At 37.8% G+C, this 20,219-nt stretch overlaps 1 protein-coding gene across 1 annotated transcript; it reads left to right on the top strand.

Moving 5' to 3' along the window:
* The first annotated feature begins 1,175 nt into the window (after nucleotides 1-1,175).
* On the top strand, nucleotides 1,176-12,963 carry LOC116049232 (secretagogin-like). Its single transcript, XM_031298698.2, has 11 exons — nucleotides 1,176-1,399; nucleotides 1,663-1,733; nucleotides 4,158-4,250; nucleotides 6,715-6,804; nucleotides 8,432-8,488; nucleotides 8,771-8,848; nucleotides 9,511-9,566; nucleotides 9,998-10,043; nucleotides 10,193-10,252; nucleotides 11,493-11,561; nucleotides 12,255-12,963. Exons 1-11 carry the CDS (start codon nucleotides 1,330-1,332, stop codon nucleotides 12,384-12,386), a joined length of 822 nt encoding a protein of 273 aa, XP_031154558.1. The 5' UTR covers nucleotides 1,176-1,329; the 3' UTR covers nucleotides 12,387-12,963.
* Nucleotides 12,964-20,219: the final 7,256 nt, after the last annotated feature.

Here is a 20,219-nt window from a genome sequence, read left to right as displayed (position 1 = left end):
GAAATAACACTGTTCCTGCTGTATATAGTTAATCTAGTCTATGATGTCAACAACTGCTTGAATTTACAGTCTCAGCCCCAAAACTCAAATATCACTTTTGTTTGAAAGGTGTTCCAGGACACTCAAAAAAAAATACCATTACTTTAGAGCGAACACGTGTGTGTGTGTGTGTGCTGTATTCCGTTGACATTTCTTGCCATTTTTATGATGCAAGGAAATCATATGGATACCTTCTTCTCTCTGTTTTTGCTTTCTGTTTGGGATTTCAGAAGCAGCTGGCTGTCTGAAAGACTGATCTGTTCAACCCTGAAAAATGAGAATCCATCTTTATTTCTTTTGGTGTACGGAGTGAAGAAAGTGAAAATAACCAGTAGCATTGAGTGTAGACTCTGTGTGTGTGTGTGTGTGTGTGAGAGACTGCATGATGTGGCTGTGAGTTGTACTGTATGTATATATGTGCTTTCTTACATCTAGGAGTGTGCGTGTGTATATATATGTATGTGTAATATACGCACATGTATTATACACACTGTGAAACATTCACATGCCTATGTGAACACAGCAAATCCTATAATGTTTTGGTACTAAGTACACTACTATACTAGGGGTTTGTTTGTAACTTATTTGGAATGAAAAACAGTAGCTGGTGATGTCTTGATCCTTTGTTGTTTTTCCTCTCACATGTACATTGTGTTCATAAATGTAGAAATTAATTCTTTGTGTGTATTCATTTGTTATTACATGTAATCAATTTAATGTTACTTTCATCATGATTCAAAAAAAGAAATAATGCAAAACAATGACCGTTTTCCTTCAACTGGAAAAAAAATGCCTATACAAATGACATGTTTGCTCATTATCAGTCTTGATACATTATTTGTGCAATTTTGTCATAGATCAAAATGGTCCCCCAGTCATTCTGCTGGTGTTGGATTTCTTCATGCAAATATTAACATTGATTAAAAACAATTTTGCGGGCTTCAAAATTTCTGCATTGTCTTTTTTTTTGTAACTTTTGATCTGCTTTGCAATGTAACAATACAGCCACCAGATGGCAAATACTATGCTACATTATGCTCTCTCTCTCTCTCTCTCTCTCTCTCTCTCTCTCTCTCTCTCTCTCTCTCTCTCTCTCTCTCTCTCTCTCTCTCTCTCTCTCTCTCTCTCTCTCTCTCTCTCTTTTTCACACACTCACTCATATGCAGAGGAGGTGTGGTTTTTACTAAGTCAGAAAGAGCATATGTCAACCAAGCAGACTGAACAGTGCAACACAGTTTGTCACCTCAGTCCTTGTTTTTACGTGTTAAAGTTGACTCTGTCTTTCTTAAAATGGACACTGCTTTTAAAAACCTGGATGCAGCTGGTTTCCTGGAAATCTGGCAACACTTTGATGCAGATGGTGAGGACAGTTTGTTTGTTTGTTTTTCACTATGAATATACCTAAACAGAAATTACAACGCTTTATAATGTATTTATAAGTATTGGTCTGTAAGTGGATTGACCAGAGGTGCACAGCCAGACTTTACACGGGTCAAAACTCAAAATATGAAAATAATTTGGCAGTGATAGAGTTACTAGTGACTGCATTGAAAGTTCTTAGTCATATTTGAATTTTGAGGGAAATTCACCGGCTTTATAACCTAAATGACTTTTCTTTGACAGATAATGGCTACATTGAGGGCAAAGAGCTTGATGACTTTTTCATTCACATGATGAAGAAACTGGGTCATCAGGTAAGTCAACTTTGTTTGAATGAATTTATCCATAACTTGTGATGACAGCAGCTTAAACACAGAGGCACATACTGCAACATCAATTCCATCTGACAAATGCATATTATACTGTGTCATCTATGTATATGCCACATCAATGATACTGCTAGAATAACTTAGTGTAAATAATGTACATTAGGGCTGGGCGATATGAAGATATATATATTGTCAAAGCGATATACTATAAAAATGTCTATTGTATAAATGTTTCTATATGCTGTTTCTATTGCTATGTCGAATAACCAGCGGCTGAACTGCATTACGGCAATATCATTGTCATTTGGACGGTTCTGTACGTTCTGATCCTTGCATGTTATGTTATAAGAAAATTCTCCGTACTTTACATTTGTTAAGTATTTATTTCACACAGTGGTATACAAAAAATAGGTCTTACCATGTGGCTATTTCATAGACTATTTATTTATTGAATTAAAACATGCTTTATTTTGATATTTATTGTTATCGAAATATATAATGATCTATTTCAGGAAAAAAGATTTGGGGCATATCGCCCAGCCCTATTGTTTTCAAAAGAAGATGATCTCAGGAATTAAGGCATAGTTGCTATATTTCTTAGTTTATCTTGTTATTTATTGTATTGCACATGTTCTACAAGTACAATTTATTACAGTGCAGTACAGTACAACAATTTATTTTGAAATTGGCCATTGAATTCAATGTTCTGCATACAATGGTAATTCATTTTTTGGTTATTTAATGTAAGACACCATTTGTCAACATTATATCTTGAATTAGCTTCTGGGAAAGTTATCTGGATGGGTGGGGTGACCGCAACGATGTAAAAAGAGCTCTGGTTACTGTCAAAGGAAAAGTTCCTGACCACTTATAATGGAAAACCAAATGGACACACAATTATGAGTACATGTTCCAGTGTGTGTTTGCGTGTGTGTGATTGGACTCCCTCATACACTAATGGGGTTGTACTAAAACAAACAGACCACCGGCGCTTTGTCTCTCTGATGTTTGCTTTCCATCATAAATGCCCCAGGATAAGTACTGTTGTGTATTTCTAATGGCACAGTCATTCTATTATATTCAGCCATTGGGTGCCATTAACTACATGGTGCCTTTCTATCTTGTATATCTGTCTTTTCATTTCCTCTAGTGCAACATATGCGGTAGTTATGCAGATTTCTCCTACACTAATGAACACATTTTCAATGAATGCTCATATGCAACCTAATGAATTTGCAAGTGACACACTGTTTAATATATCAGTAATCCCTGAATAAATGAGTTTGTTATGCAGTGTACACAATGTCAATAGTATACATCAAGTCAAATATCAATATGTGCTTTTAAAACTTCTGCTTAGCAACAGGAGATTACTGGTTCCAAACATGAGTCAGTGTCTGATAGAAAACTGATGCTGAAGATAAATAGTTGTCTTTCTGTAATGAGCCAGGACCTGCTAGTCTGCAGACTGTGCTCTGCACTGCATGAAACGTTGATTCAGACTTCAGCACCATTGATCAACAGGTTTCTATAGTTACAGTACAGTGATGGGGGGGGGGGTTCTCAAAGAGATGCTGGACTGCTAGCTGCTAAATATGTATTAAAATAACTTCAACGGCAGGAAATATTCTCACCTTCAGTCGCTTTTGAGCTCTGGCTGATAAAGAGACTGGTCTGCACAGGAAACAGAAATGTGATTCTTAACTCAGATAAGCATGCAACAAGCTGTCTTTTTTCTTAATTTATCCTTAGTTATAATCTATCTAGAAGAAGTTCATACTCCATATCCTGAAGTACATCACATTTCATGAGTGAATTTACTTTCTGACTCTTCATTATCTATAGCACGGTGGTGTAGATGGATGAGAAAGTTTAGATAGGTTTCATATTTTATTTCACTGAGGTATCGCAGTAAAATGCTTGCTGCAACCAAAGGTAGTCAAGTCCATGGACTAACACACTGCAAATGCATCGCAAATTATTAGAATTATTAGAAATATCTCATCTTGTCTTGGATGATGTCATGTTTGTAGTATAATGCCCACACTCTTTGTCCTGTGTATTAGAAAGGCCAGGTAGACCAAAGAGGACATGTAGAGTAAGTGACATTAAGAAAGCAAACCTTAAGAGAAAAAAATGGGAGATCAAAGCAGTATCCATGGTGACATTGCTTAAAATAACTGTGACTAACAGCCAGTTAAGTGTTTGTCCTTTAATATTCTTTTCTCAAATGTGATTTAAAAGAATAACTTTAAAATACAATTCCATTACAATTTACTGTAAATGGCATTTAATTTTGCACCATCATATACTGGATCATCATATATCTCTGTCCAGTTTAATGGTGGCTTTGGGTCAAGAAAATCAATGATGCATTTTAACGTATGTTTACGTATTGTGTCTCTACAGGAGAAAGCGACTGAAGAGAGAGTCCAGAGACTGAAGCAAAGGTTTATGTCCGCCTATGATGTCACTGCTGATGGGAAACTACAGATTGAGGAGGTACTACAGTACACAATTTCTGTGTCTAAAATCGCTCCCTCATTCACTTCATTTCCTTCATACTAAATGTATGGTACTTAATAGTGAGTAATCACTGATTTATGACATTCTCCTTCATATTTATGGTGCATAGAGTGACTGCCATACAAAATTAGGCAGTTCGGCGACAACACACAACACCACCTCTCTCTCTTTCTCTCTGACTATCTGCACAATAAAACCTTCTCACTCTAACTTCCTCTTTATTCTAAATCTTCTTCCTCTTCTCTGTCCCTTCTGTCTGACTCATCTAATCCACTCAGCCCTTTGTCTTTCTCCACTACCCCTCCCTCATCTTCTGCTGCATCTCCTCTTCATCTTATCTTATCTTATAAGATATCAACGCATGATGCAGCTTGTACCATAATAAAGAAGAAAGCAAACTAATTTCTGAGAATGCTGAGGCCATCCTGAAGAGACAGCCAGAGGAGAGCAGCACTTAAACCATTTACCTAAATGAATTACCTAACAATCTACTGTGTATATATACTGTATATATGCACTATATAAAGGTATCACAAATCTAATCTGAACAGGTAAAATGATTCTTCTAAATGGGAAATAATCTAATGATCCTTTTGGTCTTCAAGTAGGACTCTTGCTTGTAATTAATTAAGGTTAATTGTTAAATGACTTTTTGATTGAGTCAGTTTTTTAAAAGAAATCAAACTTGACTGACAATTTAACAAGCTGCGGCTGTTTCCCAGAAATTTAAAGCCATAATTTTTCGAGATTGCTTTCTCAGTCTCCACATTGAGTAATTGACGCAGGCATGGGGCTCTTGGCACAGCAGCAGTGCTTCATCAGAGGAATGAAGTGCATTTTCTTTTATTCTGAAAAAGAAACGTGTACCCATTCATTAGGCCAATCTCTTAATGCATTGCACCCACAGACCCCAAAGGCTTTGGCTTCTACTCATAAAGATGGGTAAAAAAATCAATACATGTTTGCCAATTACATGATTTACAGTGGCTGATGCAGGAACAGTGTGGTCAAACCTCTCTGTACAGTAGCTACACGCCCTGCCGACTAGGGATGCACCCCTCCCACTTTTTCTTTCCCGATTTGATACCCGTGCTCTCTTTTTTCCAAATGTTATTTCTGTATACCTCATTGTTTGGAACTCATTGGGACATTTATGTATGTTGTTATGTGATTTAATAAATAGCAGAAACACTAGGATTCTAAATGACATTAAAGAAACTATTATTACTGCAGGGTAAGCAACTGTGCAAGATACCATGAATGTATTGCACTTTTTGAATTTTTAATAGTAATGATCCCAAATTTAGAAACCTTCCCTCCTGAAGCTTTGTACAACACAACAGTCATGGATATGGCAGCGGCTCTGTTTTACTCAAAGACACTTCAGTGTTTGGATACTTGATGAAATTAGGATTTCAACCTGTCATCCATCTTTCAACTGCCATCCATAGAATTCTATACAGTCTGAACAGTTACACTCTGCTGGTGTATGCCTTTGTCTCACAGTATTAAGGCGACACTGCAGTAGGTACTGTGTATATGCTACTTTGTGTATACACAAGGGTTATCCAATTATCTGAAACGACTGAAAACATCCAACAATGGCAAGACTTTTTTTTTAAGTTTGTTGATTCCATTTATTTTCTGAACAGCTCTTTTGGAGTTGGCATCAATCTGTTGGTGCATTGTGCTTGTACTGACTGTGAGCAGTTCTTCAGCTTTGTGAAGCAAAAGTTCGCAGTATCATCTTGTATTATAATTAGACTGATGAAGGGAGGCAGTTTAATCTGCTAATGGGGGGCTGATACTATAAAAGGACAGACAAAATGAGAAGCAACACAAACTGGAGAGGAGCCAGGTGTAGGGTCGGTCATCCAAATGGCAATACAACATAAATTCTCATGTGTCCCTCCTACTACGTATCTAACCATGAAGATAGGTCCAGTTTGCAGAGGTTGTGAGATATCTGCGGCTGAAACTTCTGCTGCCACCTTAACACAATAAAGGTGGAAATAAAAATCTTCTTTCTATATAGAGTGTCCCATCTTATCAGGATAATCCATAGACCTCACTGTAAAAAGTTTCATTGGACCCCTTTCTTCTGTAGAAAATTTATCTAATAAAAACTGTCACCTGACCTGATCAAAATTACAAGACCAATTGCCATTTACCTGCCCAGGGACTATGGGCGGAAATTAGCAATTTGCTACAACCTGGCACAAGACATCTATTAATGTTTTTTGTGCACTGTCCCTGTTCAAATAAATAAATTATAATTACAATTACCAAACCAGATTGGATTAAATTGTTCTTGAGTTTGAATGTACAGTTATTGTTGTTGTAATTGTTACTCTCTCCAATAATAAAATAGACAAGACTTGGAAAGCCTCATATAACATTATTATCCAATCACTACTCTCTGCTCTGACCTGTTTTCCAGTTGGCCAATATGATCCTCCCTGAAGATGAGAACTTCCTCTTAGTTTTCCGCAGAGAAGCTCCTCTGGACAACAGTGTTGAATTCATTAAGGTAAGGTCTGTGACTATACCAAACATCAAGGGACGCGAGGCGAGCCACATCCACTAATAATTTCAACTAGAAATACTGTATGTCAGCTACAATGTGTCAATAAAAGGTTATTAGACCAGTAAAGATTATACAGTAGCAATAACACCACAAACATTAGGTGTCCTGATGTGCCAGTGGTCCAAGACATACATGGAGTGACTGCAACATTCATTGTTTGACTGGGGGCCATTGTTGCATGTCATCACTAGATTTATTATTTTACAGGACTGCTTATCCCTTGGTGTACATACTGTAGACTCATAGGGAGCGGGTGAGGTGGAGGTTTGGGTAGGCTAATGTGGGAGGGAGGTAGATTCGGATAGCCTAGGCCGCATACACATGATCCTTGGTAAAAACCACTCGTTGCCGCTATGATCCGCGCCGCTTCTTTTTGGCATCATAAGCATCAATTATTTCTTCTGCTTTTACTTTTTCTGTGAGGTCAATCTCCACGTGTAGCAGGCTCAGTGTTGACAAATATAATTTATGACATTGTCATTAATATATTTTATGTAGCCTGATTATTTTTTTTAGTCCTCTACCGAATCACCCATTCCCCTTTCCCGACACTGCCTTTGATTACCATGACAACCAAACCAAACAGACGAACAGGGAGAGCGGCTACAGTGCTTCAGAGGCGCATTCAAAAGACGTAAATAAACACTAAAGGTGGAGAAGGTGGTCATAGCGACAAAAGCAGTAGGGTAATACAGGGAATACACAGGGGTTTGTATGCTTTAACTTTAGCGTCGTTGTGTGCACAATACTGTAACGGCCGATGGGACGCCGTTGTGCACTGCACTGAAGCACTGCAAAGGCTCATGGGACTGTGTTCTGAACGGTTCCTGTCTTCGTCGAAGTATGTTTTAATGATGTTCTGTTAATGTTTTGGGTGTGCATGTATGTTACCTGTGTTTAAGTGTTGTGGGTTTGATTTAATGTTCAGGTTTATCTACATGTATTGATGTAACCATGACCGAGACTTGGGTGGGGATTGCTTCTGTGCAGCGAGGGTGCATTTAATGTCTTTGAGTACTGTGGGAATTAACTTGCAGATTGTCACAATATGGTGCCAATGATAGCTGCATGTCCATATTGGCAGGATGGAGCATTTGGGTAGGCTTAAACCTACTCAAACCTACGTTACCTGCTTCCCCTGTGTAGACTTAAACCATATACTGTACGGTTAGAACTTAAAAATATGCCACACACAAGTTCACGCAACAGTTTAAGAACCAATCAAATTGTTGATTTTTCAAGCCAAATAACACTTAAGAACTTCAGCTTTATTTTTAGCAGTTCTTTGATTGTGAGCCTGTAACACCAACCAGGAAATGGATCAATGGATACATTCTAATAAAATGATTGTTGCGGGTGCAAGACGCAAAACATTATCATTGTCCTAGATAAAGAGAGATAAAAATAAAACCAAACTGACCAGTAACAGGCCAACTGAGTAGATGAGTGGAGTGGCAGCACAACATGAAAACACAGTTTCAAAACACTGTTTCATGTTTCTAGTTCAAATTCACCCATAACCACATTGCATGTAAGCATTTGCTAATTTGCCATTTCCTCCCCACTGTAGATATGGCGGAAGTACGATGTTGACTGCAGCGGCTACATATCAGCTCGGGAGCTCAAGGTAAAGTTGTCAGCACAAACACACAGCAGAAGCAGTTACACATCTCTTTTCTGTAGAGGAACTTTCAGCAGTGGCATTGGCAGAGAATGACTGAAACCCTCAGCCACTGTTTCCTGTCATACTGTACACTGAAATGTCTATCCTGTTTCTCATGACATAATGCAATGTGCACTAACAAAGTATCCTTTGTTTCGTGTGTTAGAGAATTGTGTGTAATTGTGTATCACCCACTGGATTTGATTGTTTTGTTGTTAGATTATTAACAAACTTTTGTCCTCTTAGGCTTTCCTGAAAGATCTGTTCCAACAGCATCACAAGGAAGTGTCATCTGATAAGCTGGAGGAGTACACAGACACAATGGTAGTAATACAAGTCTCCACTTCATCTAGCTCTAAAACAGTTAGAGGCAGCCTTTTGAATCGGGTGTTTCTTAGTCAGATATGGCAATCTGACTTGCAATCAGTTCATGGTAGACAGATATGTTAATGCTAAACTTTTTCCTTTCTTTACTTAGTGTGCAGCTGAATTCATTGGTCACTCTGCTGTTGTTGAGTGGAGCTGGTTAAAACAGACACATCCTACAATTTCCAGGTAGCTTGGAAGTGTAGGTTACTGTACATGAATTGACATGTTTATTTTTACAAATAAAAACAGCATGAGACTGAAAAGATTTAAGTGGCCGCTGCAATTAGATATTCTGCCTAACTGAAATATTTTCAGAGGATCTTGTGTGCTGCAAATGTCAAAAGACAGAGTGTCACAGAAGGCAGTTTGTGTTACTTATTTACCGGTCTCCCTGAGTTACTTCTGTTGAAACCCAGAGTTTCAGATAGCTTATTCTTGCTACTTGATAGATTTGAATTAGTAGGAGATTGGTTCACGCTCAGTGCACTGTCAGATGGAATGAGTCGGCTCTAGAGTCACAGGTGGTGTGAGGAAATAACCAGAAACAGCACAAACAGAGAGATTCATAGTCTCTGAAGCTCTTTTCGTGGTTCTGAGTACACTCCCTTTTCTTGCAGATGAAAATCTTTGACAAAAACAAGGATGGCTGTTTGGATTTGAACGACATGGCCAGGTACTTTTCAAAAAGCAGGAAAAAGATTTGTTCTTAAAAGTCCCTGCAATGTTAAGATCTCTGTCACCTGTGATTGTATCTCTGCTGCATCACACAATAGGTGGTTGGATAGCCATAAAATAGAGATTAGATCACATTTTGCCAAATGTTAACATCTCAAAAATTACTGCTTTGGTTAGCAGTTCATATGGATAAGACATTTTGATAAAATATGGGTTATGTTTGAGCTTGCATGTGTAATGGGGGTTTGTGGAGGTGGAGAGACCTAGCAGCATGCCTCGGGATAGCTAGCTGAGAGAGCTGACATCCCCTCAAAAGGGATTCACTAAACTCTTGACTGTTTTGATTATAAAAAAAAGAGATACATACTGTAAATGGTGATAATTCCACCAACTAAAATGCTTGTAAAATATGTATTTCTTCCTCAATAGGATCTTGGCTTTAGAGGAGAATTTCCTGCTGAAGTTCGAGATGGATGTAAGTGTATCTCGTTCTTTGATATATGGCAGATGACAACATGAGTTAATCGTTTTGCAACAGTTTGATAAGTTATGTTCTGTTATTTTATCTAATTTCTTTCCTCCCATATTTTTTGATTTTGAACAACTGCTTCGTCATTTCCCCAGGCCTGCAGTAAAGAGGAGAGAAAGAGAGACTTTGAGAAGATCTTTAACCATTATGATGTTGTAAGTATAATAACTCACTGGGTGGGACACAGAGGATGACTGCTATTTTATAATTTTATACTGGCCTGTCCTACAGGAAACTATGGTAGAATGTGACATTTAACACAGCAGGCCTTTCACCAAAAGGTTTACCGGTTTGAATCGTCAGCTAGCTTGTAGGAAATTCTATGTTGAGGAGGAGGGCAGCGAACAATCGCCCTTAACATCTTCCTTTAGAGGCACCCATGGGCACAGCAGCCCCTTCTGTGCCACTAAAGTTGCCCAATGGCGGGGCGTATTACTGTCTTATCAAAGGATTCCTCCATAGCACAAGGGGAGTAAATCTTGATTCTTGTGATGGCAGCTGTCCAGTCAAGGCAGACATCTCCTGCACTAAACATTTTCTATCCTCAATTAACACTAACACTCAAATGTGCATAATGTGTGGCTGTGTGCAGAATAGGACTTGGTATAGCAACAGTGAACCCAATTAGCTCCCTTCTCTGTAATGAAACAGTAAAATAAAGCACCCATTATAATGTCAAGTCACTCTCTGGGATGATGAGTTAACTCTGTCAGACTCATTCACAGTACAGCTCCAGACAGGATTCAATTATTCCTATCATGACTCACTGATAAGCTTCCCTTATTCTGTAAAATGATGTTTATGAGCTTGTCTGTATTGACAAGTAGTACATGAACTAATGGCTCAGTTGGAACCTTTTTATTCGTCCTGTACTACTTTAGAGTTCAGAGAAGCTCTTTAAGAAGTGTCACTCATGTTTCACACTATGGCTGCTTTTTTCTAGTTCTTAAATTAACAGCACAGCGACTAGCACCATTTTCAAGTTTTGTGAAAGCTGTTTTATGATAACAGCAGGCTTTCACAGAACATCTCTTGGTCCTGAGTGGGAGGGTGAAAAACTGGCACAAAGTTGAATATTTGAGCTTATTTGGCCCCATTTGAAACTGCTATCAAGCAAAAGCATTTGCATAACTGCAGTGAGAAGGAGGGTCAGATGCATCATATTCTTCCTGCAGTTTGTCTAAATTTCAAATTAATTTAATGTGAGCAGCTATATGATTAACATGCAAACACTCCAGGATGCCAGCCCCACCAAAGCAATACGCCCAGAAAAGGAAGACTAATGAATGACTGAATAATGCGAGTGGGTGAATTAGATGAAGTAATCCGCACTCCTCCTTTCTGTCTTTTATTCTTTTCATTCTCTCTTCTTCTGTCTCTTTCTTTCATGTTCAGAGTAAGACAGGAGCGCTGGAGGGTCCTGAGGTGGACGGCTTTGTCAAAGACATGATGGAGCTGGTCAGGGTAGGACACAATGCTGCTGGTTGTTGCAAACATGCTGTCTGACATTCAGATATTAGTGTTGTTTACCAAAAATGTACACTTGTTGTAGATCTATGTATGTAGCCTACCACATATTTAACAGTAGAAACAATAGACAATTAATCATTTCATATGCACACTCTTTAATATCAGCTTATCAAATGTGAGGATTCACTGCTTTTCTGTGATATTTATCATATTTATCATAGTAAAAGGAATTTTGGATTGATGCCCATATGAAACAAATTTGAAGACACTACTCTGGGTTTTGGAAAATCATTATGGACATTTATTTTATACACAAACAATTAAAATAATCAACAGTTAAACTAATTGTTAGTTGCAGCCCTACACTATACAACTACATCAACTCCAAATATGTGACTGAAAAATTGAGAATTATAAACGCGAAGATCTGTGTGGCACCACACCACAATTGAAAATCAAACTGAATTCATGTTATTGAAAATTCTTTTATATAATTAAAATGTATTTTAAAGAGGACATAGTTGAGCTAAGCTAAGTAACTGTCAACTCAAAGAGATGATATTCTTTGGAACAGATGTTATTTGTGTTTGATGGGCATCCATCGACCCATCTATGAACGCTGGCATAGTGTTGATTTCTAGCTATAATGCTGTGCCTCTCCCTTCCGCTCTCTTCTGTCCTCTCCAGCCCAATCTTACAATTCCTGAGCTGGACAAGCTGCGAGGCATTCTGCTGCGTCATTGTGACGTCAACAAGGACGGAAAGATCCAGAGAAATGAGCTGGCTCTTTGTCTGGGAGTCAAACATAAACTTAGTTAGATATCTGTATTCTGAAACACTGAGTCTTATTCATTGTATGGTCAACAATGGTAGAATGTTGTGATGTATCCAGATCAGTCTAATTACTCGGTTATTTGAGGTCAATATTCATAAAGAGTTATTTGATCCTGAAAATGATAGAAACACAATGTATTACTGCGTAATAATAAAAAAAAAATTAAATGACTGTAGATTGTCTATGATTTGAAATTACATGAAATGTGTTTCTTGTGGTTGTTGTAGAATTTGTGGTATATTAATCAGTTTGTTTGTTTGCTTTTAAAAACAGAATGTTTTTAATGGTAATATTCTTCTTTTAGTTTGGTGCTGGAGTTTGTTGGCTATTAAATAAAACAGAAGTTTATGCAGAAAGTAGCCTGCTAGTTATTTTGCAGTGGAGCAGTACATATGAAAATGTCCGCCGCTCTGACCATTCTTCTACGTTGATTCGAATGAGAATACCTTTCTATTCAATTCTACTTCTATGATTATTACTGATGTTTGGCTATTTGCATGTTTCTCTGCCAAAGAAGGCTGAAATACAGTATGTTGAATAAAGCAATGATGAAGTAATGAGCATGTGGATTTGTCTGTTCTTTTTTTGCTATTGTAATGTAACAACTCAACAATTTAAACTTATATACATACGTTAGTAGTAGTCTTATTCTTAAAATCTTCATTTATAAATGTATCAATAAAAACATTCTTTACGATAAACCTTGGTTATGTGTACACGTGTTGACAAGCTGTTACATTATTGTAAAGCAGAAATGCTATCAAAATTTTGAAGAATTATGTTAGTGATTCAAAACTAAAAGCTGCGTAGCCTTCATTGACTTTTGAATGCTTTTTCAAAAAGCTTTCATTCACTGATTCTCAACCCACTGCACTGTCCAAGGATGAACTACAATAGAATAACTCCTCGTATTTCACATTCCTTATGCAATGACTATTAATATAGTATTACTATATTACTTGCCTACACTATTACTATATTCAATTACATGTATGCAGAAAATATTTCAAGACATTGATGAGTCACCAGCAGCGAGTGAAAGTAATCTTTGTATGAGGGACCTACAGTACCATAATATCATGCACTGTAATATGATATAACTTTGCTGACTGGAAATGACCAAATATGAATTATAAAACTAAACTTTAACATCTCGAGAAAAAAAGCTCCTGATTATGTAAGTTAGATATTCTGTAAACCAATCTAGCTTCAGAGACGTAGAGGTTAACGAAGGCCTTAAATGAGAATTCCGGTCGATTTCAACACATAGCTATGTTGTTTGTTGTCACGTAGTGCTGTCAGTAGCGAGAAAAACGAAAATAATCGGTGTTGCCTATCGCTTTTCGGTGTTGTAGTTTGTAGACGGTCCCTATGCACTTGTCTTGCCGTCTCAACACCGGAACTAAACAGAGGTATGAATTAGCACAACTTTTATGCATTTCTTTCACATCTGCTGCAGCTATATTCACTGTGTTCACTCGGAAGGAATCAGTTCACATGGCAAGGCACTTGTAATGACATCTCGAACATGTTAAGAGGCTAAAAGCACGTTTAAAACCTGCCCCGTTTCAGCCGCTTGGGTGCGAAAGCTAGCAGTAGCATAACTCGGTGTAGGCAACACCGATTATTTTCGTTTTTCTTGCTACTGACAGCACTATGTGACAACAAACAGCATAGCTACGTGTTGAAATCGACCGGAATTCTCCTTTAACATTTGAACTGAATGGTTTCATCCACTAGCCTAGAAATCTAGAGGCACCCTAGCGGCAGCAAATGTAATTTGCAGCCAGGGTTGTCTAGCAACTCTCCGTTGGCTTGCGAGCTGGAAAAGCCAAACTCTAGTCAGGCCAATCACATCGTGTATAGAGTTGGTGGGCGGGCTTAACATAATGACGGCAGAGTTGCGACGGTTCCGAGTGAATTCCCTGCTACTTGAAAACAAAGAAGATGGCTGTTGCTGCTGGCGAACAGCGGTCTTTCAAATCGGCTTTGGCCGCGACTTGGAGTTAAGCTTTTCTTTGAGAAAAGAACAAATAACGGCACTGAAGTCATTCTTAAAAAAGGAAGATGTGTTCGGAGTTTTGCCGACCGGATACGGCAAAAGTTTAATCTATCAACTAGCTCCGCTACCTTCTTCGTTGCTCTGCCTGGTTGTAGCGCTATGCTATTGGGTGCAGAGGGAATTTGAAAGACAACCGTTTATCCCGCCCCTCGGATTGAGCCCTGCCAATGGTGTGCTCCCAGACCCAACATCTTGATGTGGGTCTGGCTTGTCAGGGTATTCATCCACAGCAGAAAGAATGTAACTCAGGTCACCATGACACTTCTCCTGTGAGATGCAATGAGTTGACAAGGCGAGACTTTGTTTGACCAGTGTGGTTAAGTAGATGGAAACCCCTCCGGCCACTAAAAGGGAGCTAATGGTGCGGACCTAAAAGCTTTGCTCTGCTTCAGACCGCCTGATTACCCTTCAAATCCCCACAAAGCTGCAGTGTGTGTGTGTGTGTGTGTGTGTGTGTGTGTGTGTGTGTGTGTGTGTGCGTGTGTGTGTGTATGGCACATGAAGTGTGTGTTTGAAGTAAATAGACACATTTGTGTGTGTAAGTGTGTCTGCGCGTGTGTGTATTGATGTTTACAGTGAAGGGCTTATGATTGTGTGTTTTTGTGTGGGCAGAGCAACTGCTACACAGCTGCTGCAAAACAAACTCTTTCCCATTTAGGCTGAAAGCTTCACTCCCCACCTTATAACAGGCTGCATTAACACTGGAGGTTTAACGGATATTGTGGTGCAGAAGCAGGGAATTTTAATGAAATAATATCTGATCATTCTCATCATCAAAGTAGATTTGAGGCAAAGTTGAAACACTCTAATGAAGGCATAATAGATAATATATTTTCTTTCAATTGCAAAATAATACTTATTTATATTATCTAAGGGAAAAAGTGGAAGCAAGATGAGATGAGTTGCTTTCTCTGATTATATTATCTTCTTTTATATTTATTTTTGAATTAAGCTCCATTTTGGACAGTGCTTCAGACTGAATCTGGACTATGTTACTGGAATTTTCCACAAAAAAAAATGTTTTATCCACCTGTTTTTTTTTTCTTGTTAAAGTAATGTCCAGTCTACAACATTGTTTCCATCAATTCAGTAGTGATGTGGCCTAGTCCTCATGTCATTTATATATAGGTAAACGTTTTGGCTATTATTTACTTACATTTTCTGTGTCTGTACTAGGGATAGACTGATTATCGTTTTTTTGGCAGTTTGTTAAAAAGTGTGCTACTTTTGCTCCGCTACTTCTCTGTGTCTGTCCCTCTGCTTCGGTTTCACACACTACTGAGTCGGACTTAATGTCCCGACCACAACGCTATCTGACTCTCTTTTACTGTGTATTGTGTTGAAAGTTTTGAATTTTTTAAATAATTGCTTAAAGCATTTAAACAAAGTTTTGTGTTCGAGTTTGTAACAGAATATTTTCACTGTGAATGCATATCAGTTCCAAATATCGGTTATCAGTTTCATTAACTACTAACAATCGATATTGGTATCGGCCTTGAAAAAAAACAGTATTTGTCGATCCCTAGTCTGTACTGTATATGTGTCTTAATGTGCTTTTAGTGTTTGTTTTGCAATCAATATGCTACCTCCATTATTGTGCTACCTGTGAGGCTGATAAATGGGAGAGAGAGAGAGAGAGAGCGAGCAAAAAAACATCCCTTCCATACAAAGCATCGTTTAAGGTTCACATTGCTTAATGCTGCCCTCTAGTGGTCATGCTGAGGAATTGTGGCCATTGATTTTGATTAAAATGAATAATATGGCATGTACAATAAGAGTCAGCAATCAAAACATTCATGTGTAGTAAAGTATTTCCCTACTGTGTAATATTGAAAAGGCTCTGCAGAAGAATTTAAAGAATGATTTTTTGCTCAAAAAAGCATTACTAAATAAAACAAAATGAACTGTAGTACTCTGGAATTAACAGGAAGTTGAACGGAGTGTTAACTTGTGCTCATACCTGTAATTAAAATATAGCTTCCTTTACCTGTTCACTAAGAGTGGATAGGTTCACTTTCATCCCCAGAAGATACAACCACTCTTTATAACAATATGTTGCCTGTCCATTAGTGCTGACTAGACAGAATGGTTGATAGCCCGCCAGAAAATGCTCCATGTTTCTGAAATGATTTTGTATTAACAATCACTTTTCTACTCTTCTTCTACCACATCTCATTGGTACTGACCAGGCATAGAATAGCTGTTTTGCTGCATGAAGCTGGTATGTGCTCATCTGTGCTTTACTAAGAACAATAAGTAGTAGTATAAAAGGCCAAGGCACCAGGCTCCTCAGACGGACAGACCACTGACCCCTGTTCCTTGTCTATGTCTTTTTTTTCTTCTTCTTTTCTTCTCTGGCTCCAGAGCATTCTCACTGAGTAAACAACAAATAAGAAAGCTGTTGTAAATTGTAACCCTTAAAAGTCTCCCTCTGCCCTGTAAGGTTGCGTTTCTGCCCCTCTCCTAGGTGAAACCCTAACATTGCCTTTACCAACATGCACAATGTATGGATCTGTCAGGTCACTGGTTGCCATGGTTTCAGCTGAGCACCTCAACAACCTTTATAACAGAAGGTCAGTCAGGCACAAGAAGAAGAACACATTTGTGCTAGAAATTTCATTATCTTCTATCCTAAATCAAATTAAATAAAATAAATGAAAGGTTTTGAGTACCTACTCTACAAACAACATTCTTTCAACAACTGATACTCTTACATCAAATGAAAATTCAAGAGATCTTTCAATATTTCATTTCTTTATGCCCCAAATTCACTTTTCTTGCTGTGGATTATAATAGATCTGAAGTGAGGCAGCTGTTAGTGGATAAAGGTTTGACAACTTAGGAGACAGCACGAGATTGCAGACATATATTGCCTGTTTAAAATGTTTTGTAGCAGCAAACAATAAATAAAATTAAAAATGTACAATATTTTTAACTCTGATTTTGTTCTGCTATTTTTATAGATGAAAAGCCAAATCTTGCAGGAAAAAATGTTAAACTCTACTCCAAGAAAGAGAGAGAGTGAGGGCTAAGTGTGCTAACAATTCCTTTTGAACAGTATTTCTGTAACAATCATAAAGTGCATGTACGTCACGCAGCACTTTGACACTTACAGCATGTAAACTGAGTAAAAGGGACCTGTATTTAGAATGGTGTTGAGTAAATAATGCGAAATGTGTGGCCATGGTGTTTTAAGTGTGACACTCTGAAGTCTGTTAACTACGTCACTCTCTATACAAATTGGACGTTCTTATGTGGTTTACAAACACTGTAGATTTACAACCATTGCCCCAAACAAACCAGGAAGCAGCCGTGGAATGTGACACAAAGCCAGTTACTCAAACCATCTGGCAGATGAAAATGTTTTTTATGCTGCAACTTTTTATATTGGCTATGAAAGCTGGGCAAGAATTTCAAATAAGCCTTCAGTGTATTTGAAACAAGCAAATAGCAACAAATCTCAAATATGACATTTATATGAAAGCTGTGAATGCCTTATATGACTCAATTAACAGGCCATGTCAAACTCAGGGATCATCGTTAATCTAGATATAAACATTAGACTAATGGCCAAATGTCCAAAGTTCAAGCTGAGATCTGATCCTCGTTCCAGGATGAAACATTTGTTTCATCTTTCCAGTCAGACCTCCCTGGGTTTGTTCTGTTTCCTGTGCTCTCTGTGCACTGCTAAAAATAATACCTGTAAAAATGTGGCCATAAATTTGAATATTTTGTTTTTGTACAAGATCTCCCCCAAGTGGCAGCCATGTGTTCGGTTCTTCAACCAAGAACAAGTTCAAACAAACATCACTGTCCGTCCATGGCTGCACACTGTGACAAAAACGCTCACCAGGGTGTCCTGTCAGAGAAGCTCAGAGTAACTGAGTGTGAGAGTTTGTTAGCCTGTGACCACTCATACCAGTAACCAGTAAGTATGTAAAGAAAAATGCTTCCCTACATCTGACTTTGTGGTAACACTTTATAACATCTACACACTATGAGGCATTAGTAAGGCATCAGTAAATACTTAATTCATCATTTATAAAGCATTGTTTCAACATTATTACACATTAGTATGGTATTCTTGATAAATATCTATAATGTGTTTAATGATTGTATTTTCATGCTTTATGAATGATGGTTTCACCATTTCTAAATTAGGTTTAACGCAAAGTACAAACCAGTTATTTAGGAGTTCACAAGATTATTAAGAAAGTGTAAGTAAATGATTACCAAACTATTTAGATGTACATGTATGCATGTATTTACACATATAATGATTTAGACATGCATTAATGGTCAGTTAGTGTGTTAGTATATGTTTTATAAAAACTTATTAATACAGCAATTCATGATTAATTCAGGTAGTTACTTGTTGTTAGTTAAGTATTTGTGTGAACTCATCTAAAGTGAGAACTATGCCTCACAAAGTATTTATAAATGAGATTAAAAAGCACTTTCTAAATGATCTTGTGAACCAGTAACAACTCCTTAATAACTGGTTTGTAATTGATGTAATACTCAATTTAGAAATAGTTAATCCATCATTTATAAAGTATGAAAGTTCATTAATAAACACATTATAGATGAGGTTTTTAATCACGTATAAAACATGTATAACTTTGTTTATGAATTACATACTAATGTTTAATAATGTAGGAAAAATGCTTTATAAATGATGAATTTACTGAAAAAAAAGTATTTACTGATGCGCAACTATGCTTCATTGTGTGTAGTTGTTTTAAAGTGTTACTGACTTGGTTAACTGTTTCCACAGACAATACAGCACAATGTCATGAGTAAACTGGACAACTGAGAAATAAAGCTTTAATAATGATTTTGCTGGGAGACCAATCTCAATAGCAACAATGCACAGAGCTGGCCACCTTTCACAAACTGGTGGTTTTGAAGAAAAGTCATTCAGTCACCTCACTCACTCATATTCAGGACACCACCTTTCACTGACATGAATATACCCATATGCAATAAGCTAATATCACCTGATATAATAATAACCGATTGTTTTTTTCATTCTTAAGTTAATTAAGTAGTTCGTGAGCAGATATAGGAAATGTTCAAAAATGTATTGTCCAAATCCTTTTAGATATTTCTGGCATTGCACCTACGTAGATCCAAATCTACACAAACAAGTGTGTCTGAAGTTTAGAAATATCCTGCTAAATAACATCAACAAAACATGACATACGAAGGGAATTCTGGTCATTCTTTGACAGTAGCTACTCACTGCCTGCTCTTCTATACACAAGGCTTCCATCAGATCTGTCTGCTCTGACAGAACATAAAGCCTTTGACATCCGCATGAAATTAGTTTTTTCCATGGTGCGTGTTTTATTAGTGGAAGCTCCATATTGCATCCATCCACAGCCACCCACCATAAAACACATCTGCCTCCGTCCCGGTGTCTCAGCTCATGTATAGCGGCGTGCAGCAAATAAACCCTGGGTGAGAGATTTGCGGCCGCCTCCCAAGCCGTTAAACCTGTTGCCTGACTGCCACTTGGCGAGCAAATTGAAAATATGAGGAGCACTCAATTTCATGCGTGAATCTTTGGAGGAAGTAATGTAAACTGGAGATGTTTGGGAGAAGGTAAGGTAAGGAGATGGGTTACAGTGAGAATACCAGCCACTTTTTTCATAACTTTTCAACTCTCTCTGAACCACAGCCTGAACTCTCAGTCAAATACAGACTGTCTCCAAACTATTCCCTAGAGCAACATCTGCGATGCTTTAACTCA

Source organism: Sander lucioperca, chromosome 10 (genome assembly GCF_008315115.2).
Source record: "Sander lucioperca isolate FBNREF2018 chromosome 10, SLUC_FBN_1.2, whole genome shotgun sequence".
NCBI classification, from domain to species: Eukaryota; Metazoa; Chordata; class Actinopteri; order Perciformes; family Percidae; genus Sander; species Sander lucioperca.
Note: the sequence above shows the minus strand (reverse complement) of the source record. Positions and strands in the feature narration are given on the sequence as shown.